Source organism: Mixophyes fleayi, chromosome 8 (genome assembly GCF_038048845.1).
Source record: "Mixophyes fleayi isolate aMixFle1 chromosome 8, aMixFle1.hap1, whole genome shotgun sequence".
Classification (NCBI taxonomy): Eukaryota; Metazoa; Chordata; class Amphibia; order Anura; family Limnodynastidae; genus Mixophyes; species Mixophyes fleayi.
In genome coordinates, this window is record NC_134409.1 from 3,064,246 (window position 1) to 3,091,681 (window position 27,436).

General features: G+C 45.0%; 1 protein-coding gene across 1 annotated transcript; it reads left to right on the plus strand.

Moving 5' to 3' along the window:
* Positions 1-5,095: 5,095 nt before the first annotated feature.
* LOC142098834 (uncharacterized) lies at positions 5,096-26,985 on the plus strand. The gene is made up of 5 exons (XM_075181641.1): positions 5,096-5,486; positions 23,914-24,315; positions 24,815-25,096; positions 25,814-25,977; positions 26,476-26,985. Exons 1-5 carry the CDS (start codon positions 5,423-5,425, stop codon positions 26,518-26,520), a joined length of 957 nt encoding a protein of 318 aa, XP_075037742.1. The 5' UTR covers positions 5,096-5,422; the 3' UTR covers positions 26,521-26,985.
* Positions 26,986-27,436: the final 451 nt, after the last annotated feature.

A 27,436-nucleotide genomic window follows, 5' to 3' on the forward strand; every position in this document is an offset into this window, starting at 1 on the left:
TCCCTCTCTCTCTCTTCCCTCTCTCTTTCTCTTTCTCTCTCTCTCTCTTCCCTCTCCCCCCCTCTCTCTCTCTCTCTCCCCTCTCCCCCCCTCTCTCTCTCTCTCCCCTCTCCCCCCCTCTCTCTCTCCCCTCTCCCCATCTCTCTCTCTCCTCTCCCCCCCTCTCTCTCTCTCTCTCATTCTCTCTCTCCCCTCTCCCTCTCCCTCTCCCTCTCCCTCTCCCCCTCTCTCTCTCTCTCTCTCTCTCTCTCCCCCCCGCTCTCTCTCTCTCTCTCTCTCTCTCTCTCCCCCCCGCTCTCTCTCTCCCCCCCGCTCTCTCTCCCCCCCGCTCTCTCCCCTCTCCCCCGCTCTCTCTCTCCTCTCCCCCCTCTCTCCCCTCTCCCCCTCCCCTCTCTCATTCTCTCTCTCCCCTCCCCCCCCTCTCTCTCTCACCTCTCCCCCCTCTCTCTCTCCCCTCTCCCCCATCTCTCTCTCTCTCCCCTCTCCCCCATCTCTCTCTCTCTCTCTCTTCCCCCCATCTCTCTCTCTCTCCCCCCCCCCCCCCCCCATGCATTGGAGACAAATTTCATTATGACAATTGATCTCCAAGTGGTGAATTAGACTCCGCAGTGTGGGGACATGTTTACCTGCCCACTTTGCCAATATATACATCAAACAAGCATATTAATCCCATTGTCCTCAAACACATTTATTTTTCTTAATAATATATATTTTCAGGTGTGCGGAGCAGTTAAAGAGACCTGAGGGGAAAAAACGCATATTCACAATAACAACGCACCCTGTCCCCAGTTATACAGGGATATCGATGATATAGTAATAATATAGAACAGAGGTGAGGACACATTTGATATTTTGTGACATGGTATTAGCGCTAAAGAGAACAATGTGACATTTACATCTCAGAAAAGAACTGAATTCTTAGGGGGGAATTCAATTCCCCCGGGAATAGCGCTGTGTTAAACGTATTACCGTTAATACAGTAAATTTAACCCAGATTTCTGCTCAGGGAGCTGCAAGCAAAAACCAACATTAAAGATTACCGTAGTAGCAGTAATAATGCCCAGGCCGCGTTACTTTCAGCAGTAACGCGCCAATTGAATTTCCCCCTTAGAGATAGTTTTAGAATATGCTGCTACTCCGCTAATAATAACACACATACAAAGCGGGTCACTAGCAATAGTGATCTGCAATATTCCAGCTGTCAGTTGGACATCAACAAATACACAATTTCCGCAGATAGAAGCGGAACTGTAGAATGAGCCGCTTCCCACCCTTGTGTTCTAAAATGGTGACGCCATGTTTAACATGATGAAGCGTGATCTATTCCCCTGTGTGTTTCCAATATACTATACTGGGTTTGTAAACTCGCAACGCATGAAAAGTGCATTAAAGATGCACCATTAAAGGGAAGTGTGGACAGATGTTTGCCAAATTGGCAGAAATTGGTGAGTGGGTGGCATCAATGATATCATTGCCCTGGACCTACAAATGCCTTAAAACTGCCCTTCCTGACTCCTGGCTAAATTACTAGATGCTAACTCTGCTGCCTGCCCTGTCCCCAGCTATATTACCAAATGCTGAATCCCTGCTGCCTGCCCTGATCCAGCTATGTTACTGGATGCTGACTCACTGCTGCCTGCCCTGATCCCATCTATGTTACTGGATGCTGACTCTCTGCTGCCTGCTCTGACCCTGGATATGTTACTGGATTCTGGCTATCTGCTATCTGCTCTGACTATGCCTATATTGCTGGAAACTTTCTCTCTGCTGCTTGTCCTGACCCCAGCTATGTTACTGGACGCTGACTCTCTGCTGCTTGTCCTGACTTTGGATATATTAGTGGATGCTGAATCCCTGCTGCCTGGCCTGTCCCCAGCTAAGTTACTGTGTGCTGAATCCATGCTGCTTGCCGTGTCCCCAGCTATGTTACTGGATGCTGAATCCCTGCTGCCTGCCCTGACCCCAGCTATGTTACTAGATGCTGATTATCTGCTGCCTGCCCTGACCACATCTGTTACTGGATGCTGAATTCCTGCTGCCTGCCCTGACCCCAGCTATGTTACTAGATGCTGATTCTCTGCCGTCTGCCCTGACTACAACTGTTACTGGATGCTAAATCCCTGCTGCCTGCCCTGACCCCGGCTATGTTACTGGATGCTGAATCCCTTCTGCCTGCCCGGACTCCGGCTATGTTACTAGATGCTGACTCACTGCTGCCTGCCCTGATCCCATCTATGTTACTGGATGCTGAATCCCTGCTGCCTGCCCTGATTTCATCTATGTTACTGGATGCTGAATCCCTGCTGCCTGCCCTGACCCCTCCTATGTTACTGGATGCTGAATCCCTGCTGCCTGCCCTGACCCTGGCTATGTTACTGGATGCTGACTCTCTGCTGCCTGCCCTGACCCCGGCTAGGTTATTGGATGCTAAATCCCTGCTGCCTGCCTTGACCCTGGACATGTTACTGGATGCTGAATCCCTGCTGCCTGCCCTGACCCCAGCTATACTGGACTCGTATTTGCTGTCAGCTTTGACACTAGTATAAGTTTAAAGCAATGAAAAGTACAATATATACTAAAATAATGTATTTAATAAGATGTTATTTTATGTTGATATTATATAATGATACACACACACACACACACACACACACACACACACACACACACACACACACACACACACACACACACAGTTCGGGAATTGAGATCAGCTTGTGCATTCTTGGAATATCTGGAAATACAGCAGTCGTACCTGGAGAATTTACAGTTAAGCCTCAAAATCCAGAGTTTGATTCACTTCCTGGCTGGCACCAAACACAGCAAGAAAAAGTAGCCAGTAACACAAAGGTAAAACAACGATACACAGATCTAAGAGAACCGGCGAAAAACAGTGTTAGAGAAGGATACAAATCTCATAAATTAGTCAGAAAAATATTTCTCTAGATGAAACTTTAATGTTTTACATTTTTTTTATTAAACTTTTTTTTCAGTCATTTAATAATTTTTAATTTAATCATTTTTGGACAACTAAGTCTGTTCATTTTTCCCTAATCCAAATATTTATTGCGGAAAGGAACTTGGAGAAAAAGATTATGGATATAAATCAGCATAAAGTGATATAAAGTCATAAACTAGAAATATTTGTAAACTTCAAATATTGTCATTAAATAAACCACAATATTATACAGTTAGTAAATGATTTCCAATACTGAACAACGAGCAATAAGAATATTTCAAACATTTTCCCTTTATAAAGAAATGAAAGGAACAGTTGTCTCAATATGAATATCTTGTAATTATAGGAAACGATACCGTGTTTTATCTCTGTGATTCTATATTGGATACAGATAATTCACAGCTTCAGGACAAAAGAGCAATAATGTGTTACACTGAGAGATCTATTTATTTATGTGATAATTACCAGCAATGTCTGTAGCTGCTCCTACAAGTCAGTAATCTCATGTGAAATTAGAAGTATTGTACAATGTTAATGGACAAGGACAATTCCAGGGACAAATCTTTAAAACCCGGCACTGTCCCTGGAAAGTAGGGACAATTGTATCAAGGGTCACATGGACAATAACTTGGCGAGAGATCTGCCCAAAGCCTGGGCTCATTTAGGACTTTCCAACGTGGATGCTGCACTGCGTTATCTCTAACGCGTGGAGAGCGCGGCTAGAAGAGCGCGGTTATGGAAAACACACAGCGAACTTGCCAACTTTAGAGATCTCCCCTCTGGAGTGACAGCTCCACGCGCATCATTTTGACCACACTCCTGCAGTGACATCACATGATGACATCATTGCGCCATTGAATCTCGCCATGACGGCCCCCTTCTCGCCAGCATCACTAGGAAGTGGGCAGTATCTGGGAGAAAGGTCCCTGATTATCACAAACCACAACCATGTTTACAAAGCCTCACTCCTTGTGGGTGCTGAGAAGCCCAGGACAGATGTCCAAAAACATACTGGTAGGTTAATTGGCTGCAATCAAAAATTGACCTTAGTCTCTCTCTCTCAGTCTCTCTGTCTGTGTGTGTGTCTATATTAGGGAATTTAGACTGTAAGCTCCAATGGGGCAGGGACTGATGTGAGTGAGTTCTCTGTACAGCGCTGCGGAATTAGTGGCGCTATATAAATAAATGATGATGATGTCATTTATGATGGGGTGGACCATGTATAGACCAATGCACTATAACCATAACACAAATCCCAGGTCCAACAAGTTTCTGTGCCCCTCTGCCAGCAATGGGTTAATGGAGATCAGACTGAACGTTACCCCACGTGGGAGGAGATGTCAGACTATCATTGGTGCCAAATGTTGAGATTACGTTTTGTTTCCTGAAATTGGAAGTTTCTGACCCCAGTACCAGTTACAGACAGCAGGGGGCGCCTCCTTATTCACAGACATTACCCCGACTACAGAGCAGTTTCCAATGTCAGCGTCATAAGAAAATACATCAGAACTAGTCTAGTTGTTGGTTAAGTAAATTGCAACATTTTATTATTAAAAATGCTGAACGATGGATTAAATATGTTTTATTTTGTCCTAAATTGTGCTTTGCAGATTTATATTTTAAACCAGTGTTTTCTTACATTCTGTGACATTGATTTAACATCACTTATTATATTATTATATAAGCCCCACTTAGGTGTCCCCCCCCCCAGGATATTTCTGCTGAACCTATCAGGTCTGTCTTTATTTTAATGTTTTATTGTCTGTGAGGTGTATGTAATACTAGTACATGTAACAATATATGTAATATATTATATGTAATACTAGTACATGTAACAATATATGTAATATATTATATGTAATACTAGTACATGTAACAATATATGTAATATATTATATGTAGCAATAGTATATTTAATAATATTACAGTGATGAGCAGTAATGATAATTAGGGTTTAGTATCAGACACCTCAGGGATACCCCAGAGTGTCCCCCTGGAGCCCCCACAAAGCGCCTCCTCTAGTTCCCTAGAATAAACCGACCAATCATCAGCCCAGCTGAAGTAATGGGCGGGGATAACGCTGCGGATCAGCCTATCAGAGCGGCCGTGGGCGGGGCCTGCAGCGGTGTCTTGTTGGTCGCACGAGTGAAGCGATAATAGAGTCGGAGCCGCCGGAGAACGAGTGCGACCGTGACGTCACCACCGTGAGATCTGCCTCAACGTGACGTCACACCCCGAGATCTGCCTCAGTCTGACGCCACACCCTGCTCTGCAGCCTGCCGGGGCCACACTGCGGGGCCCCAATTATACGTATGACATGAGAGTGCACGCGTGACGTCATAGTACAGGAGCTGCCGTGACGTCACAGGAGGCCCCCACCCATAAGGAAGACCCCGCCCGGTCACACGTGGCAGCTCCACTCGGGATTCTCCGCTGTCTGCCCGGGACACCGCTGCTGCCGGGATGGGAGGACGGATCATCGCTGTGCTGGGACTGCTGAGCCTGGTGTCCGGGGCTCTGCTGGCAGGTAGGTGGGGGGGGGGGGGTCACTGACAGCTCTGCCCCTCTCTGGGGTAACTCTGACAGCTCTGCCCCTCTCTGGGTACAGGGGTAACTCTGACAGCTCTGACCCTCTCTGGGGTACAGGGGTAATTCTGACAGCTCTGCCCCTCTCTGGGTACAGGGGTAACTCTGACAGCTCTGCCCCTCTCTGGGGTACAGGGGTAACTGACAGCTCTGCCCCTCTCTGGGGTACAGGGGGGTAACTCTGACAGCTCTGCCCCTCTCTGGGGCACAGGGGTTACTCTGACAGCTCTGCCCCTCTCTGGGTACAGGGGTAATTCTGACAGCTCTGCCCCTCTCTGGGTACAGGGGTAACTCTGACAGATCTGCCCCTCTCTGGGGTACAGGGGTAACTGACAGCTCTGCCCCTCTCTGGGGCACAGGGGTAACTCTGACAGCTCTGCCCCTCTCTGGGGCACAGGGGTAACTCTGACAGCTCTGCCCCTCTCTGGGCTACAGGGGGGTTACTCTGACAGCTCTGCCCCTCTCTGGGTACAGGGGTAACTCTGACAGCTCTGCCCCTCTCTGGGGCACAGGGGTAATTCTGACAGATCTGCCCCTCTCTGGGGCACAGGGGTAATTCTGACAGCTCTGCCTCTGTCTGGGTACAGGGGTAACTCTGACAGCTCTGACCCTCTCTGGGGTACAGGGGTAATTCTGACAGCTCTGCCCCTCTCTGGGTACAGGGGTAACTCTGACAGCTCTGCCCCTCTCTGGGGTACAGGGGTAACTGACAGCTCTGCCCCTCTCTGGGGTACAGGGGGGTAACTCTGACAGCTCTGCCCCTCTCTGGGGCACAGGGGTTACTCTGACAGCTCTGCCCCTCTCTGGGTACAGGGGTAATTCTGACAGCTCTGCCCCTCTCTGGGTACAGGGGTAACTCTGACAGATCTGCCCCTCTCTGGGGTACAGGGGTAACTGACAGCTCTGCCCCTCTCTGGGGCACAGGGGTAACTCTGACAGCTCTGCCCCTCTCTGGGGCACAGGGGTAACTCTGACAGCTCTGCCCCTCTCTGGGTACAGGGGTAACTCTGACAGCTCTGCCCCTCTCTGGGGCACAGGGGTAACTCTGACAGCTCTGCCCCTCTCTGGGGCACAGGGGTAATTCTGACAGCTCTGCCCCTCTCTGGGGTACAGGGGGGTAACTCTGACAGCTCTGCCTCTGTCTGGGGTACAGGGGGGTAACTCTGACAGCTCTGCCTCTGTCTGGGGCACAGAGGGGTCACTGACAGCTCTGCCCCTGTCTGGGGCACAGAGGGGTAACTGACAGCTCTGACCCTCTCTGGGGTACAGGGGGGTAACTCTGACAGCTCTGCCCCTCTCTGGGTACAGGGGTAACTCTGACAGCTCTGCCCCTCTCTGGGGTACAGGGGGGTAACTCTGACAGCTCTGCCTCTGTCTGGGGCACAGAGGGGTAACTGACAGCTCTGCCCCTCTCTGGTTCTATGTGTTTAGTTGTAACGTGACAGAGGAGGGGGTGCAGAAATAAACCTGGGGGGTATTGGGGGACTGATCAGGTCTGGAGAACAGATTCTAATTGAATCTACTGACATAATAAAAAATGTATTATATGATGCTTTATGAGTATAACAATATAATGTACGGTTACTCATGTTATAATACTTGTGTAATATAGATTGATGTCCTGTGATCATTTATAATATGTAATAATATCTAGTATTATTATATGATGTGTGACTGTCTGTAGATCAGTGTCTAGGAGGATAATTGGGGCACTGGTAAAGACTACTCATCCATTACTGTGACAGGATAGTGAGACCCCCATCTGTCACCTCTAAGTGAGAAGATTCTGTGCACTGTACAGATATCTGCCTACACTGCTGGTGGTTAGTGCGTGCACACTGCCACATTTACCTGACATCGATCTATCGTTGATCGTGATGTTTAGAAAACCAAATCCACAGATGTGAACCCAGCTTAACCGTAAGTGCTGTTACGTCTCATGGAACTGAGCTGGACATAGATCAGATCTGGTACTGGGGGGTCTCCTTCAGTCAGTACCAGAGGCTCCGGTGACAGGAACCCCAGATATATCCAGGGTTATAACAAGGTGCAGGAGGGAAACATTCTACAAAGGAAGAGAAGTATTAGAACACGAGGACATGTACTGACACTGGGGGGAAGAGAAGTATTAGAACACGGGGACATGTACCGACACTGGGGGGGAAGGAGGTTCAGAGGAGATGACTACACAGAAAGAGTAGTGGATAAGTGGAATAGCCTCCATCAGGGGTGGTAGAGGATAATACAGTACAGTAATATAAACATACTTGGGATGGACATAAGAATATCCTTACAAAGAACTAAGGATCACATAGGGTTGGAGGTTACCATAGGTTAAACAATGGGCAGACTGGATGGGCCAAGCGGTTCTTATCTGCGTCAAATTCTATGTTTCTATGACTACAGTAAAATGTGTCTGCACTATTGTGATTGGTTGAAGTTGTGACTCTGGGTCCCAGGATTTGCACTATTACTTTGGTGAACATTCTGTATGTTGTGATGTCAGATGCCCCCACGTTTAACCTCTTCACTGCTAGGACAGATTAACTCCTAGAGAAAATGATCAGTCTGTGACCTGACTCCGGCTGCAGGTCAGTGATCTGAGCTATATTTTCACACAACTTGGTGCTTGTATGTAAAAAATATAATAATAATAATAAATAGTTTAGATAAGTTTGTTATTTAAATCAGTTTAATCTTTTTCTGGCAGATACTCCCACATTTCAGAGGCTTTCTATGCAAATAAGCAGGAGGAGACAGATTCAGCATTCATTATAGTAGTATAAAAATAAAGATTGCATTGTTCCTGACCACAATACTGGGCCGCCTGTGTTTACTGATAAGGGAATACATGGAGATCACTTTAAAAATGAGGCCTGAGCAATAGACCCACTTTTGTAAAGGTTTGTGTAGCCCCAATACTGGGTGATGTGACAGATTTTGGGTGATGTTGTAGTCTGTGGGCGCGTGCTCTCACAGCGCTGCTAGTGGTTGACGTGTAATTAGGGTTAGGTTTCTGGTCCGCGGTAACGCGCATTACCATGAAAAGTGCGCAGTATTGATGGTGATATGGTACCGCAATAACGTGGATTTTCCTATGCAACCCTATGGGGTGCGCACCAAAATCCACGTTATTCGGTACCGTGGATTGACTTCATGGCCAGTTCCGGCGCGTTACCACGAACCGGAAACCTAATTAAATATGCCCCTTTATGTTGATAATACCTCACCTACTTTATTTAGGCAACAATGAAGAAACTGTTACCATGTTACTTATTACCATACTCTCCTGGAACGTCCGGGAGACTCCCGAGTTTCGGGAGCGCCCTCTCAGACTCCTGTCAGAGGAGACCCCCCCTCCTGCATCCCGGCCTCTTCCTTAGTGTAGTGGGCGGGGCAGGGGGAGGAATGAGTTGCATCATTACGCCATGTGAGACGTGGCTGCGATGAAGCGAATCACAGCCACGCCTCCCACGCTTGGACCTCCCCTCTGAGTTCTAGGAGGTGGGGGCAAAATTGTGCAAAAATACTGCCCTAACATCCCGCTAGGCTCTGACAGGACTTTGCCAAAATGTAACATGCAATGAAATGAGTAATGTAGCATAGAAAAAATGATATATATATATATATATATATGTGTGTATACAGTGGAAATTTAGAAGTGGCGGTAAAATTGAAGTGCGCAGCCGGGGGCCAGGGGCCCCCTAGAACCCACAAGCTTTACGGAATTTGATCATTGGAAATTGAAAAAATGATTTGTCCTCCATGTATTTCCTGCTGCATTGATCAGAAGAGGCAATGACTAGGAGGGGAAACTAGTATAAGGACGAATGGGGGAGACACCAGGTGGGGGGGGGGGGGGGGCAGGGGCCTTTAATTGCAGCTCCTCATTGCAGAGCACATGGAGAAGTTTCACACCACCTTGTACCAGCCCACTTCCACCACTGTACATAGTATAATAATAACATTTCTGTAACAACCACAAATCATCCTTCTCTACCTCGTGCTAGTTTGTAACTTTCCGCCACAGACGTAATAGTCACTTTGTATTGTTATGAAGTATAATCTGATTAGCAGCTCCCGTGGTCGCTGATTGGGAAATTCAGCAGCCGGACTCTACTGGGAGCATTGAGAAGGAAACTTTCATGTCTGTTTTTCAGTTTTATCCAGCCCCATAACTGAAAGGTCGTCAACCAATATTTAATTTAATTCACTTTCCCCATCTGATAAGCAGGTGATTCACAAACATTATTATCCAGTTTTCTGCTGCCCCATAATTGCCCCCGAAAGACAAGATATATACATAGCAGTTCCACTGCAGCACTAAGGGTTAACTGTTTTGCGGAGCGCTGCAACATTGTTTCCACAAAGTAAACAGTAAAAGTAACAGTAGTGGCCATGGCCTCTGATGTCTCCAGCTCACAAGTAAATAGGTTAGAAGCAACTTTAGTATATGCTGAGCCTGCAGTAAAGTTAAAATAACAAGAACACTCTGCAAATTAAGTTTTGTCTGCAGTTTATAAATGTTTGATAGTTTATATTCAAATAGAGAGGAACCTCCACCCCAAGACTGAATTCTGACCTCCGTACTTATTTATAGTATTATTATATTATTATTCCTATTTATATGACAGCCACAATCACTCAGAAACTTGTGACATCATAGCGTTATGTGTGCTGGGGACCGGCCCATTTCTTTATTGTAGTCATATTAAATGCAGCTGGATCTCTAATAGGGCACATTTATAAATATTGATGCAAGTTTTCCTAACTAGGTGTAACTGATATTTGAGGGACAAGTTTGACTTTTGTCTTTCACAGAATAACCTCCCGCTGTGTCTGTCAATAGCCTGTTGTATGGTGCAGCAGGGGGCTACTATGGGGATTTTAAAGACAGCCAGAAACATAGGAAGAGTTGTATTATGTGATAAGAGACCTGTATTCTGATATTCACCTTGTCACTAACGTTGTATGAGCTGAGCATTCTGGGACATCGCCGGAGAGTTGCTCATTGCGTGTGATTGGATTATTTTTTTGTGGCTGGGATCCTATTCTGTCAGCACTGATAGGTCACAGTGACCCAGCGCCCTGCAGAGGGGATCATACATCTATTTATTCAGCAATTTAACCAATAGGACATTTGCTAAAATACATATTGTTGTGTTTAACAGGGTTTTACACCTTCAGATTACTTTGACTTAATTGGCTTGTACATTCTCTCTTACTACTTATAAAGGGGTATAAATATATTTTGCTCCCTACTGTGGTTTTCAGCCATGACCGCGTACCATCAGGCCAAGGTGTCTAGTTTTGTTGTCTTGTGATACGACACAAAGCTGCTCTCTAGATACAATTGTATCCAATACACAGAGTGCACCAGAGCCGGCTGGGTGCAAAGGAAATTAACACTTCGCCCTGATGATATAAGGACATGGCTGAAAGACAAACAAGTCAACTAGAAAATATAAATATATTTAATAAAAGTTGCAGAAGGGCTTGAACAAGACAATAAATTACAGTCATCTGAATCCCGGCAGATGATGCAACTAATGAGACATCCTCAGGGATAGGAGTAACCTGGGGTGATGCAATGACAGAGATAGGGGCCCCTGTGGTCCCCCTGTAGTAATAAAGAGCTGGAGTCTATGACCTGTCACATGTCAGCATCTTTATTCCCCCTATGAGGGGGGATTAGTGAGTGCAGACACTGCTGGGCACTTTCCAGCGACGTATACCTGCATATAAGGTTTGTGTAAAGTAGGAATCTCAGAATAATGTATAGGGAACGGGCTGAGGAATAGTTGATCCTAAGGTGAGAATGTTAGAAGTAGACAAAGGTAGGGAACCTGCTGCCTCTCCAGTTGTAGAACTACAAGTCCCAGCATGCCCTTCCAGCTGAAGCATTCTTACTGACTGACTAATAAGGACATGTTGGGACTTGGGGCAGACGATATACGTTGTAACTTAGCTTGTTGTTTTATTACAGATTCCTGCTCTGTCATGGGAAGATTACAGCAGTGACGTCAGGTTAGATTAGTGACTTGTACTTACCTGCACCCAGGTGCTGAGCGGGATCACAGCGCTGGTTGCTCAGGAAACCACCAGCCAAGAATAACTAAATCCATCTTCTGACATCAGTAATTCAATATATTCCCTTTAGTTACAGTTTATCAACCTGAATCATTATTTTAAAATGACAAAATAAATGACTGACATATGGAGTATCAGTGAGTGCGGGTTGTCTGGGGCCCAGAGCTTAGGGGCCACAGCTCCCTCCACCATCCACAGAGCATCAATTATACCCTTACAGAAACCTGAATTACTGTGACTTTTCCAGGTACAAATATTCCCAGGGATCTATCTTCAAACCATGAAAACTTGACAACTATGGATGTGGGACAGACTTACGCAGAAACATGGCAGCATGCTGTGAGCAACGTCTGATTTTATACAGAGCCTTAACCAACATCAAAACAAATGTATGGTAGCATAAATATTGTTGCTAGGATGAAGTGGATTTATATTGGAAACACGTTCTGGCTGCGGGCAGAATATACTTCACTTTCATCCTATTATAAACCTGCTGACTATACACTGTAATAAGGTGATAATGCATAATGTATGAATGGTGTCATGCGGTCATTGTTCCGTGTCCCTGCCCCCGGCTCTGTCTCATCTTTATTCTGTAAAGATATATGACCTAACTTATGGAATGACAGAGCTATAGAATATCATCTCTTTCATGTGGTAACTACAGCTTTGTAACATTACCCTGAAGTGGGTTTTGTATTACGCCCCCTGCAGACCATACATTGTACCCGTGTGTGTGTGTGTGGGGGGGTAGATGCTGCTACATCTCTCCCTAAATTAAAGTGAAACCTCACTAAAAGAACCTTACAGGACAGTGCCCCTAGTGGCTGCATTGTAAAATACTGACTTGAATTGTTTGGGAGCTTTGCACTAAAGCTGGGTCCGCACTACAGAAATTTCCACCAACTTTTTATGCCGAGCGATTTTACATGCGACCGATGGTCCGATCGCTCGGTCCATGGACTGCATACACACAGCCTTGTTTAGGACTATAAAGGGAAGAGCGGACGTCCCTTTAGCGACTTTTTACAGCCATGTTGTCGTGAGCAATGACTGTAATTTCGTACTCACTGTTGTGGAACGGTCGGAAGTTTATACACACTACACAGCGGAAACGAGATTGGATCGAAAATATTAAACGGTACGACCAACCAAATGAGGCGATAATCGTCCATTTGGGCAGACTTTCCACCATCGTGTCACTGCACACACTGACCCGACTTTTGAACGAGTGGTCGTATGTCGGCTGTTTCAGCCGATTATTGGACGAAAACTGTGTAGTGTGTACCCAGCTTTAGCCTCTGTTAGACATGGGTACACCCCTGATTTAGTTAGCTGCCTGTATACAATATCTTATATAATCAGCTGATAAGATGTCACAGAAATATTTATAGTAAGACAACAGTTCTATACAATATCTGCAGTTATGACCAGTTCCTCTATCTATTACCAGAGTATCTGTTGATGTCTTTTTACAACGGGGTGGATGGAAAATTGCATTATGGGTACTTGGCATTAAAACGGGGGTTGGGGGCTCGGTTGCTGCTGATACATTAGTTTCAGGTGGACGTTCTCCTGCTGTGGTGTGAAAATACATCACAGATCAGACCACGTGGGGGGGGGGTCCGGTGTTTATGGTCTATAGACTGTGAAAGGCAAATAATCCCTGGAAGAGATACTGGATTTAGTGACTCTGTTGTCAGATAAAAGGAAGAAATGGAGCAATAGACAGATGTGAGGGGTCACAATGACATGTAATATCTCCAGAAAGGGCCTCATTCACTGAGTCTAGAACCAGATGTCAGATAACACAATCCAGTATTACAGGAAACTCCAACAGTCGCCGTTCCTCAGTGTAGTCACTTTATAGTTATACCGAGTGTATCTCACATCCCATCACCGCTAGTTATATTGGTCACATATTTGAACCTATAATCACCCTTCTCAGACAGCCATTAAATTACCAATTTCATATTCAGATGAGCACAAAATAAAACTTCTGACTTATCTCGCTCGACTCATTGTTCCAGAAGCGTCTTCTCTGGCTGCTATTTTGTATGTTGAATGTACATAACACAGACCTGTAGTTATATGTGTGGATGACAGATACAGGAGTTAGGCCGGGTACACGTTACAGGGTGTTCGGACAATTATTGGGCCAATCACCCGATAAACGACCGTTCGGCCCGATATCACATTAGTGTGTACACTCCAATGATGAACAACTGCAAAGCTCATCGTATCGTTTCATTTGATTTTTAAACTCCACTAAAAATCTCGTGGTTTCAATCCTGCAGTGTGTAAGCATTCACCGCCGGCAGTGTCCATAGACCTCTGTGGAGTGTGCAGAGTCAGGATCTTTTCATCCGATGGTTATGACAGATAAAGATCACAGATCTGGGGGTAAAACTTGTAACGCGTGTAACACGTGTATAGTGTGTGCACAGGAATCAGCTGCTGATTGGGACTTTCAGTCATTTGTAAAATCGTTAAAGATGTTGCAGTGTTGTGTACCCCTATCATTGCGTGTCTCCCGACAGCGGGTGTGCGGGCTGCGCTGCTCCTAACATAATCCACTCGTGATAACACTTTTAAAATTCCAGGTTTTCAATAGCAGATTCTGGACACTAACTTCCAGGTGTCAGGGAGCTTCATCTAATAATTATACAGCCCCAAGCTGTTCCCCAATAATTATAATTATCCCTTCATAAACCTGGTACATCTCTGGCAGGACATATATATATATATATATATAATCTCCTGATGTTGTCTGATTTCCCGCTCACAATCCAGCATTCCTGTAACGTGTGATCCCGGAGCCTCAACCTGCCCAGTAATTGTTCCTTCCCAGCCTCCGGGCGCACAGCCGGCGTGTTGCCACAGGGAAGCGAATCTTCCTGCTCTCACGCCCATCTCCCCGGGACACTGATCCCCAGCACTGCAGCCTGGTGTGAGATCTCCACTCACACAACAGTGTGAAGTCAGGAAGAAGTGTTGTCTCTTTGAGGTGAAGCTATTTGGAGTCTTATTGAGACCCTGAGAAATCTATTTTGGGCGGGTGGAGGAAACAGAATGTTTGAGGTGCTAAACAACTGGTCACTTGTGACACTGATGTGACCCACTGTTATATCACCCCATAAAGTACACCCTGTACTTCCTCTAGGTCCTAAATAAGGTGAAACCGTTCTAGGAATCTAATCCCACTTTCCTAGTTCATCTGGCTGCATCAGGAGATGGGGAAATAAGAATTAACAGTTAACAATTTTTAGGAATATAAATAAACATAAAAACCGTCAGACCTGGGGATACCATGGTACGTGGTAATCATAGACTTGTACACGGGGTTACAGACCGGGCCGTGGCCTGCGCTTCTACGCAGAGCTCCGCGGTAAAACAGCGTCTGGATGTTTAGCCGTCTGAGATCGTCCTTTTTGCTGATCCCTATACTTGTGCCACGTAGGGATTCCTCATTTGACAATTAAAAAAAATAAGAAGGTCCAGGAGTTTCTTTTGGGCTTTAACGGTAAATTTATTTAGTAGCTGTTTGGTACAGAGGTGGAACAGAGATCCTAAAATGATTTATTGTTCAAAGCAGAGTTCATGCCAGGAAGCTGATTGTGCGAGTTCAGGAAATAAGCCAGTAGATTGCAAGCTTCTGTGGACGGCTAATGTCTGCTTTTTGTTTTTTTCCGTTATCAGTTATGTAAAGTTATGTGCACTCAGTGGCCTAAATAAGCTGCAAATCAGTATATATTCTGCATTGAAGCACAATATACCATAGTGTAAATAATGTACATTATTCAGAATATTAGAATTTGTTACATTGGGAGTTTTTGTAGATAGAATTCCTCACATCGCTCTTATGTTTGTTTATATATGTTTAATAAGTCTACACCCCAACCCCCGAAAAACCCCCGTCCCCACCACAGTCATACGGTGCATGTGTTAGACCCCTGTGATTTGGGAGATACTTACCCCCACGTGCACCTGTTTGATGATCCTCCAGGTATGATGTCGGATTGTCAGATAGAAGATACAGATTGGCAGCGTCTGTCCCATATATGTCCTGTCTAAGTGTTGGGACAGAGGAACCTGGTAACCTGGGAAGAAACGTTTTCCCCACTGACACATCCCTAGGCCACATATGGACAGATCACGCTGTGAACCGTGGCCGCGCTCGGCAGGTGCCCACACACAAGCTGACCATAGGCAAACCGAGGGGGGGTTCCTAGTGCCTGGAAACCCCCTCCAAGCCTGGGGCACTGTATAATTGAGGTGGCTGGACCCTGCCCCGCTTCACACAGCTCTGCTTGAAAAGGGAGAGCTGCGTGCACCTAACAGTAGTACACGCAGCATTGCCCATGTATATTATGGGGATAGGAAGAGTTGGAGAGCAGCCAAGCACTGTCTAATATTATAGCCACGCCCCAATGCATGCTGGTCACGCCCACTGGCGGCGCGGTGTGGAAACCCCCCTCTACAAATCCTGCGTTTTCTCCTGACTGACAGTTGTCACCAGACAATCTAATTCTCGGGGACCCCAGTAAATGACTAGTTTGATTTTCATCTGATCTGCTGGTAGCTTATGGGCCTTGAACGCGGAAATATCAGGTCGATATCGGTGCTAATATCCCTGTTTTATCTCCCTTATCAGAGTCCTCACCGGACCCTTAAATATGTCGTCCCCCCCCCCCCCCCCTTATAAAATCTCTGGAGTAATGTTCTCAGTGATTTCAGGAAGCTCATAGACACCCGCTACCCCTGACAAATCTACCGTGAAATGCTGTAACTCTGCGCAGGCGTTAAGCACCTCCCCTGCGCCCACTGTCCGCCTGGACTATTCTCAGATTTATGATGACGACCTATAGGAAACAGCGGCTCCCGAGATTATCTCAGACACAAACAAATCTCTGTAGGCAAAGAAAGTATCACAGTGACCGTCTGTGCCCCGGCTGCTGCCGGTATCGCTCCTCTGTGTACACAGAAACAATGAGCAAATATTACTGATTACGGATCAATAAGAACGTCATTGAAAAATCACACTAGAGGCGAATGTTTCAATAATGTTAATCAAATAGAAATGTAACATAAATTTGTTAAACAGATGAACAGCAGGTTTTGTGAAAATATTATTTTTTTATGAATATTTTAAGGCTACTTTCCACCTTCAGATAACTTCAGCTCATTGACTTGTAAATGCTCTACTGCAAGTTGTAGGAAATAAATAGCATTTTCCGTCAATCTCTTATTGTCTCCAGCCATGTATATATATCATCAGTTGGAGTTTGTTCTGTTACCAGGGGATACAACACAAAGATGCTCCCTGGATACAAATGTAACCAGTGCAGAAGTGGTATCTGGGGAAACAAGAATAACAGTTCTACCTGATGATACAAATATAACATAAGAAAGATAATGTAATGTGCTCAGTAAATGAAGGCTTTTTATGCCAATAAGTTAAAGTCATCTGTAGGTGGAAACCTTTCTACATGTCAGAAAATGACTGTCAGAGACAAATCATACGACACAAACAGATTTCAATAATGGATCCAAGAAAAGCAGCGTCAATATCCAATTAGCCGTCTCCATTCAAGAAATAAATCTATATATAAAATGTATTCATCATTTATGCTATACAAACGCATTACTATTTGTAAATAAATTCTATGTCATATAGATTTCCTAATACCAAATAAAATTAGTGTACTTCTATGTCAATATTATTTTAAAGTTTTCATGATTATTTGGCCACTGGGAGGCGCTGTTCCAATGTAGTTTAGGGCTGGTGAGAAGCAGTAAGTTTGGCAGCCCCTCATTTATGCTGAGTTTTAATTTTCTACTTTTAAACCTGCAGAGATATTTAGTTTATTTGTGCAGAGTAAGATACATCCTTGTGGTTACTGACTATTCACTGATACCATATAAAACGTATCCTGCCCATAACTAGGTCTCAGAGATCGCCCCCAGATTGTGGACTTGTGTTTTCCTGGGCTGATATTTTATTCATTAGCTGACGTGAGACGGACACATTGGAAGTGACAGTCGGTGCAGCAGGAAACCAGTTTGTGGCCCCAGGGACACTCAGTGTCCACTTAATTATCTGTACAATCTGCTCTGTGTCTCCCAGATGCTCAGCTCACCCTCTAAAGCTGGTAACACACAGGACCCAGGAACAATACATTACAATCCCATGTAATCTCTGTTTCTGATGAAATATTCTATTAATAATACACTTAGAATCTTATCTGCCGTCATGTTCTATGTTTCTAAGTGTCTTATTAATAGAATATTTCATCAGATATTGGGATTTCATTCTTTTTTAGTAATTTCTTTACCAGTACAATTCACCATGGATCAATGACTAATGTTCATATCCTGATCAGCCATTGACTTATTTCCTCCCCCTACAAATACAGCGTCTCTCGGAGTCGACCTCTATCTATTGTTAAACAGGGATTACTTGTTCCTGTAGGGGATGTATGATGGATACTTTGTATCATTCACATGATCTGTCATTGTCCTGTGGGGTCTTCGTTATTGTCTGTACCCCCAGAGGCTGCTCTAGAGACCGGTGCAGGTGAAGAGGGTTCGGTCTGAGGAGTAGTATGGATGGGGGGTTTGTTCTGCCTAAATGGGGACAGTTAGGAGTTATGTATTTATAACAAATGCTTCTGTGTGATGTCACAAACCCGCTTTACACAAGTGCGCACAATGTCACAGAGATCTGTCTGAGGGGTAACGTGACCTAGTTTACAGGGGGTTGAAGTTTGCACTTTCTGGAGGGATGTGTGCAGTGGATCAGACGGTTCCCTGCTGAGGACGGATTAGGTGCATGAATGGAGTAATGTGATTTGGTTACGTTGGAGCTGGCAGGAGGGGAGAGGGCTCCTAGTGAGATGGTCCCAGCTCTATGGGGGCCAAACAGCATTTTTGTCCCTACAGAAAGAGAGGAGACAGCGACAACCAGACCTCATCCTTTACTTTCTACAGGACACATTATGCTGCGTGTAACAGTACATTTCTTATAGTCAATAGCTTCAAATACACAAAATTGACGTCTTGTGGATGATTTAAGACTTGACTTAAGATTTAAGATTGAATGAGTAGTTTAGGAGAAAAACAGAGATGTTAAAAATGAAGGTGGAGATGTAAAAGTGGTCAGAGGTTGAACTTTAAAGTGAGGTTTTTACTGTTCCCAGAGCATCTGTAAATGTTGACATATCCCCTTTTATGGGGTGTTGAGTATGAACTTTGAAATGAGCTTGGTGAAAAAAAAAAAACAAACAAACTGATTCTTTCCATTTGCATTTTATGTTTTTAGCTGCCAAATTGTCAGTTTTGTTTGTTGACAATTCTCCCTTCATTGTGGTAACTGCAGCACCACCTAGTCTGTCATAACTGTGAAAAACACAACTCCTACACGTGTTACATGAAAGTTACTTTCCTGAGCTATATAAAGAACAGATTTTGTTGCTGATGCCATCGGTGCCTCCAGCTGTTGTGGAACAACATGTCACAGACTTCCCTGCCAGCCAGAGGCAGTGCTGAGACTTGTAGTTCTACACCAGCTGGAGGCACACACCTTTTATATGCTATAAAGCTGTCAGCGGCTGTGTATAATGATTGCACGGTGTTGGCTCAGCCGGAGGGTTGTTCCCTCCTCTCCCAGGTGGCCTCAGCCCTATAATAACATCGGTGCAGAGACGCTGACAATGTGCGCACTGTGCGCTGGATCCGCTGCACACAGACCGGAGCCGGAGGATGAGGCCCGGACTCTGGAGGAACAATGTTATTCTGTTCAGGAAATAAGAGCCCATTAAGGACGTCTGTTTATCTTACATCCTGGTAGAGGGGACTGTGCTGGAACTGGTGCTTAGATGAAGATGAGGATTAGTTTGGCTGTAACGGCTCTTTCTGTACTGAGTTATACATACGTGTTATATGCGGATCGTTCCCTCTAATATTTGTATTATATGATTTATATGGTTTTATGTTGTGAATAAACACAATGAATGATATGTCTGCCGGCTAGAGCAGGACGTTCTCCTGCATTCCTGCCCACCTCCTAGTGAAGTGGGCGTGATGGGGTCTTCTATGACCTGATTCGTCGCTTCATTTCAGCCCCATAATCATCATCATCAGTTTATATAGCGCCACTAATTCTGCAGCGCTGTACAGATAACTCATTCACATCAGTCCCTGCCCTATTGGAGCTTACAGTCTAATTCTTTAACATAGACAGACAGAGAGAGACAGACTAGGGTCAGTTTGTTGGCAGCCAATTAACCTACCAGTATGTTTTTGGAGTGTGGGAGGAAACCAGAGCACCCAGAGGAAACCCACACAAACACGGGAAGAACATACAAACTCCACACAGATAAGGCCATGGTTGGGAATTGAACTCATGACCCCAGCGGTTGTGAGGCAGAAGTGCTAATCACTGAGCCACTAAGCAATCTAGCAGTGACTACCCGGGTGCGGTCCCATAGTCGGCTACCATGGCCTGGATCACAATGCATTTTTTTTCCTTTAAAATATTCCTAATAGCATACATGCCTACTGTTAGGCACTGAAGTCCGGGAGTTCCCGCAGGCAGCGTGACTAGAGGGAGCGGGTGGGGCACGGTCAATCGTGTCATATTGGCCCCTCCCCCATGTAAAAATTATGTTTCGGTGCGGGGCCAAAATAACGCGATTCACTACAAATCGCTTTATTTTGGCCAGGTATTTGTTGGATGTGGGAGACTTGATTTCGGGAGTCTCCCGGACATTCCGGAAGAGTTGGCAAGTATGCCTAATAGGCTGCTGGGTTGAGTCTTCCTCCCTTGACTAAAATTTGCCAGCCCTTCCCTGGTATTTATACAGTGATACATTGTATCAGAAATTGTTGAGGTAAAGAATATTTGCATCCTAAACTAAAAGTATAATAACTCTGTTCCCCAGTCCTCTCATTGGGATGATTCAGAACCTCACAGGGGCGGTGTCTGAGGACGTTGCTAGAAATGTAAGAACTGTCTGCGTAGATCGGGCGAGAGGGTCTCCTGCTTGGGCCATTACATGAGGACCCTTCACAATGCAGCATCGGATCAATCCAAACATCAGAGTTCAGTACAAATATCAAATAGTACAAATAGTTTTGGGTGGAGTTCTCCTTTTAAAGAGTAATTAATTCACTTTGAAGCACAATATTTAGATAATAAATAACATGTTTGTTTCTACCTGGAGTCATACAATGAGAAATCTCTGCTGCGGATACTGGATTCTGTTTTTAAATGTTATTTTCTTAATAAACTGTTTGCACAAATCCAGAATAGTGAAGGGGAGAAAATGATCAGTGAATTATAACTGTATAATTAAGGGTCCCCTCCCCAGCAACACATGAGGTCTCCTGGGGGCTGCAGTACAGGATTTTAGGTGGTGGGATGGGCTCATATTTGCTGTGTCTGGTTATATGTGGGTGGGATATCTGCAGATTTAGACTGAGAGCTCTGCAAATATTTATCATATTTTGGGCGTCTGCGTCAGTGCAGAAGCCCAGAATTCTTCCTAATAGGGTCTGTCAGAGCGTCTGTAACACCTCACGTCACAGCCAGCGAGAGCTTGGGGTCTCATCGCTGCCTTCAGCTTCCTCCGCAGTCACACTGTAAACGAGGTGTAAATTATAGAAAGGTTTGTGTGGAAATCTCAGCTCCAAACATTTATTACACGTCATTTATTTCAGCAGAAACCTTTTCACACTTCACAATTTTATAGGCAGTGATGTTTTTTTGGTGCTTCTAATCGACTTGGAGTCTGTTTATTTTAACTTCATATTTGGGATTTGTATTTCTGATTAAATAATCAGGTTGTACAAACTTTCATATCAACACCACAATCTACCTGCACCAGTGTTACAGTCACTACTACTGTGCTGCTGGGGGACCCTGCTCCTTCCACTATATAATGCTGTCTGTTGCTTCCATTCCCCTCCTCACATCATGTCACTGTCCCTGTCACATGCAGCCCTGTCCTCACTAACACATCACTCATCTCCTGCTATACTCTGTGCTGCTGGGGGACCCTGCTCCTTCCACTATATGATGCTGTCTGTTGCTTCCATTCCCCTCCTCACATCATGTCACTGCCCCTATTACACGCAGCCCTGTCCTCACTAATACATCACTCGTCTCCTGATATACTCTGTGCTGCTGGGGAAACTGCTCCTTCCACTATATAACTCTCATTAGGGAGGAGGCGCAGGAGTCAGGACAGAACTGAAAGGGTGTTATGTCTTGTGGTCGGGGGTTGGGATTTGTGGGTTTACTCAGCTTCTCTCTTATGAATGAACCAGTGTGTTTATTATTAACATTGTACCATTTAGTGACCCCCTGAACAGTGCGTTGGGATCGTTCGTACAGAGATCCGCTGAGCGTACATAGTCTGCCCAGTAAGCGTTATTGGGGGAAGGGGAAGGGGGTGTTATAAATCCATGCACAGTGCAAGCCTGTTATTATAAGAACATATAATATTCCTCCCGCCCCTGCTGTATCCACAAACCAGTACATGAGGGGCGGATAACTGGCAGATTCGTTATAAATCCCTTTATATTCCAGGTGTTTGTGAATGTTGGGGCCCCAGACCCCTGTTTTGCTAATAGTGGCGGTGGGCTGAGTGTGAAAGCTTTACAATGGGGGGGGGAGTGTTTCCCAAACCCAGTCCTCATGTACCATTAACAGTGCATGTTTTCCATGTCTCCTTGCTGGAGCACAGGTGTATTCATTACTGATACATTGTAACAGCGACAGGTGGTATAATTATTTCCCTTGTGATCTGGAAAACCTGCCCTGTTTTGCTGGGTACACACCTATACAATTATCATGCCAATCACACGATAAACAACATTTGGTCAGAAATGGTATCAATGTGCACGCTCCCACGATCATGTTTTACCAAAACATATCGTATCTGTTGATTTGGTTTTCTAAACTTCCTAAAAATCACGATCAACGATAGAACGATGTCAGGTAAATGTGGCAGTGTGTAGTGTGTACACACCCACCACCAGCAGCATAGGCAGATATCTGTACAGTGTACAGAGTCAGGATCTTCTCAGCAGATGGTTATGAGAGATGAAGATCACAGATCTGATGGTAAATCTGGTAGGTGTGTACACAGGAATCTGCATGATCATCGGGACTGTCAGTTGTTGGTGAAATCGTTACAGAAATCGCATCTGCAGTAATATTGTATAATGTGCACCCAGCTTTTGGGCTCCCCGAGGACTGGTTTTGGGAAACACTGCATTAGCAGATTACATTATACACAGGATTAGGATTCTCTGCCTCCCAGCAGATTATTGATTATTTATTAGCATCTCATTTGCATAGAGGGAGGTGACCAATGAGGCTGTTTGGACATTTGTCTGTATTTCTCTGATTCTCACTGATACTAAGTGAGGATCTCTCCAATAATCCTCCACTGTTTTACCTGTCACCTTCCAAATACCCCATTCCTCCTCTGTGGCTGGAACTGTGAGGACCCTGGAGAATTAGCAGAAATGGGGGGTTGGGTTATGGAAAACTTTTTAAAAGATACTTTAAGATCCTTGGCATTTTTAAAGTTATATAAGAAAATCTAATTTACATGTTTGTAGAGACTGCAGCCAACCCCAGACAGATCGTTTCTGCAACTGTACCTCGTATATATTTTGGAGTCACTGGCCAACCAGATCTTCTGTCCAATCTGATCAGTCAGATTTTGGTTGATCAGTATTGTGGACACTCGTTAAGTGCAGCCTTAGTTCTATTAACTATTTTAATATCTATAGGTATATAAATGTTATTTTTTATGTAATATAAAGACATTTATTTGCATTTTAGAGTTGAAATGATAACTATAGATTTAAAGTGAAAGCGTTTAAGTTCATTGAGCGCCCTCTGGTGTATATAGATGGAACTTCTCCAGAGGTGACAGTAGTTGCAGAATGTAGAGTGAAAGTTTAACAACTTTATTGAGGCTTAAAGCCATTTTTTTGTTACCTGTCTTAGTACTCGAGGGGTAGGAGGAGCTCTGATTTTAATTAACCCGTTTTTTTTACGCTGTAACTTCCAGAGTGATCAGCTGAGAGGGAGCTCTGGTTTGAAACCGACACAAATCTCTTTAGTAGTTGGGGTGATGTTGTCAGTGGCAGCAGATTTAAAGAGCATTGTAGGTGGAAGCCGTGGAACCAAGTCTAGAGAGAGAATTGCCTGCTCTGCCCCTCACCAGTTATTATACCTGATGTGTTTTCTTCTCTTCTAGGAGAGGATCAGGAAGAGACAACCAGTCAGAGCAACAATCTTGAGAGCTCCGTGGCCACCACTAGTCTATCCTTTGTGAATTCAGCAGATTTTCATGACGTGAGCGTAGGCTCCAACCTCTCTGAGTTTGTGGAAGCCACATCTGGATCTCAAGGTACTGAGACCACCCTAAAGACAGAGCGACCGGTGTCTGAGGTGTTGTCCACGGCCACGGAGCTGGAATCTGCTACCGTTACTGGAGCTCCAGAAGAAGTCACCACTGAGAGTGATAGGGCTGCGTCCAGTCCCCGCAGAACATTTCCCACTCCAGACACCAGCGACGTTGTGACCAGCGCAGACCTCACTCCACCCACCCCGACCTCCCGTCCGGCTGCCACCGCTGTTGTAGAGGAAGGAACGACGGGTAAGTGACCTTCTCTGGTCTCCACCGTATAGAAACTTTGGATTAGACTTGAGTAGCGCTTGTGGCCCACAGCACTTGCAGAAGTCGGCACCTATAGCGTATTTTATAAATAGATATTAATAGCAACAAACAAAATGTCCATATTGTATATTTATGATGTATCTGATTTTTGTTACCTAAAATGTGGTTTTCAAATCTGCTTTTTGAAACTGTTCTGACTTTGTGAAGACATCTTGCAGTTCTTTCAAATCAGATGTAGAAGAAAATGCTGAAATGACAAAACATGATGTGAGATAGAGAAGCTCCACTTCCATATCAGGTGTATTATTTAGCTTAGTAATGCTTAGGCTGTGATACATATTTATACCCAATATTGGCCCAAACTTGTTCTATAAGTTATAGAACAGACCTAACACAAACGAGTTGTCCTGCACTTGTATAGATAGAGACTGTGCCACCAGTACGATCTGACGGGTTAACTCATCTTGTCTATCGCTAGAGACCTCAGACAATGAAACGGAGAGACCGTCGCTGGTCAGCACACTCAGGACATCAGCAGCCCAGACGAAGACCAGTATGGAGTCACCAGTAGACCCCACTGAACCCGCCACAACATCCCACCGCACCTGGATGTCCACCATCACCACCAGCCTCTTCATAACAACCACAGTGACCAGCGCAGATCCTACCAGCCCGGCCACACAGAGCACCACCACCTCTCGTACAACCAGGGCGGAGGTGCAGAAGGGGTCGTCTGTGCTGGAAGTTGGAGATGATAAAGGTGAGTCCTGGGTATGATCCTGAAGCTTCACATTCATAGATCTCAAAAATGTAAGAGCGGCTTTTTAACCAGACAACTGATTAGCGCTGTCTATGTAGTGGCGTTATCTACATCATTCAGTGATATGATGGTTACAAACCGTAAAGAGTATGTTCTCCCCTCCCTCCATCAACGTTGAAGCCACCATGATGTAGTCAGGACCTGGGGATCTCTTGGGACCCTCACCAGAGAGTTGAGGCTGCTCCCTCTAGTTGGAGGACTAGACATAAACCTCTGGATGATTGCAGCCATGGTGACCGATTTAAACGGTCAGGGGAGGCGTGTAGTGAAGGCATCATCTGATTGGATGACAGCAGGAACTAATCTGGTGCTAGTTTCTTGCATCCCATGTGCTCCAGGCTTCTCTCTCTGACATCATGGGAGTGGGGGGTGCTATAAATGGATCGAGGTAGACATCCTCTTTCAGGGATGAACACACCAGGTGAATTAAGGACATAATACTGATAACAATGTATTTGACAGAGCTTTAACTTTCTAAATGAAATAAGCGCACTCCCATCCCTGAGGATTTGGCCCCTGAAGGCCTTGCTCCAGGGTATAGATTAGCTGCTCCGTGCAGACATAGAGGAGGAGCACCGGCCAACCAGCCAATGATGGAGCCAGACAAGGGATGTTGGGTATCTGAGTTTATTTCATTCTTCTTTTTCCCTCTCACAGAGCTGCCAAGTTACCACTCCATAACCCGCTCCAACCCTCTGTTTGTCATGATTGTCTCCATCTTTACCGTCATGGTGGTCATGATCGTGGTGGTAGTGGGCTTCCATCGATACAAGAAAAGGAGCAGTCGTACAGAGTTCAGACGTCTGCAGGACCTCCCCATGGTGAGAAAACTGAGGATGACCAGCGCTTAGATTCTGTGTTTGTTAAGTCGGCTTTGGCCGGTCGTTTTAGGATTAATTCTTGGTGAATAATTTGGTCACTTCACCTCAATGCCTTTAATAGAGAGAGGATTTTTGTGGACCCGCTGTGCATCTGTTCGGAACCATGAATATTTGGCCATGAAGTATTTGAATGACATCACTGAATCCTAGTAAATTGATTGGCCGCAGTCTCATGACTATAGGAACCGCCCATAAAATGGCTGCCTCCAGGTTTTCTAAGTGACTGATGCACTTTTAACCACCAAGTGATTGCTGTAATGATCTTTTAGCTGCTTTCAGTGACCATCTGTCTATTTATACTACTACACTCTCCTTCCCCTCGTTTACATAAATTGTCACTGGTATCAGTATCAGAGCGCGGACAAATAAGACAATAATTATAGAGGTAGATTTTATTTAGCTGTTGATTTGCATTCATGGTGTCTCTTTGTTCCGCAGGATGACATGATGGAAGACACCCCGTTGTCTCTGTACAGCTACTAGATCCCACATCGTCTCGAGCTTTCGGCCTTATTTTGCACAAGACTTTAAATCGATCTTTATGGTGAGCTCCAGTTATGTCGGGATGGGACAGATTCTCTCGTCTCCTCGGTCCCCACTGTGCCTTCGATCAGTGCGGTGTCAGCCGAGGGCTTTGGCGATTTTTGGGGTATTTTGGTCATTGCCCAGTTGTGCGCAGGATTTACTACTGAAAGAACCGTCTCCTTGCCAAGGTATCAGTCTGAACCGTCATAGTTTGGACCCTCTGTTGTTAGAGGCACCTACAGAGCGACAATGATAGTTCCTCAGACAGTGACCAGTCTTATTCCTCATTGTGTTGTTATTCTGCCTTCAGTTTTGTACAGTTCTATTGTTTCAGCCACTTTGTGCTTTGCCAAATGATTTTGTGAACATTTATCTTCAGACCCTATGTACCAACCTCACTTATACCCCTACCCCCCCCCCCCCCCCCCCCCCCCTTTCCCCAACACGTGTGCCTGACGTCCAGACATTTCCTTGGATGATGGGAAATAAATTTGTAAATACGGAATCCCAAGAAGTCGGGATTCTCACAGGTCCTGGAACCTTGGATCTCTTACAGCAATAAGACTTTTCTGGGTGTTTCCATGTATGTATCGCACTACGAGGGATTGTACCGGTTGGATATTTAGTTTCCAGAGAAAGAAGTGCCACCAAAATCTCCGGATTTGAGGCCTAGAGAAACAAGGCCCTTATTAAACAGAGATCAGGAGAGCACGTAGGATATTGTCCGACTGATGGCGAAATCCTACCGGTATGTTCATGCAATAGCTTCAATGGAGTAATCTATAAACATGGACTTAATACCATTTCATCCTAAGTATACTTTAACAATTAGCTGTTTATAATGTTCCCATAACCAAGATTATAGGATGAAAGG

Excerpts from the sequence above, each read along its gene's own strand:
- LOC142098834 (XM_075181641.1), top strand. The coding sequence starts at position 5,423 with ATGGGAGGACGGATCATCGCTGTGCTGGGACTGCTGAGCCTGGTGTCC. Across the intron at positions 5,487-23,913 it reads GTCCGGGGCTCTGCTGGCAG|GAGAGGATCAGGAAGAGACA; the intron begins GTAGGTGGGGGG and ends CTTCTCTTCTAG. Across the intron at positions 24,316-24,814 it reads TGTAGAGGAAGGAACGACGG|AGACCTCAGACAATGAAACG; the intron begins GTAAGTGACCTT and ends GTCTATCGCTAG.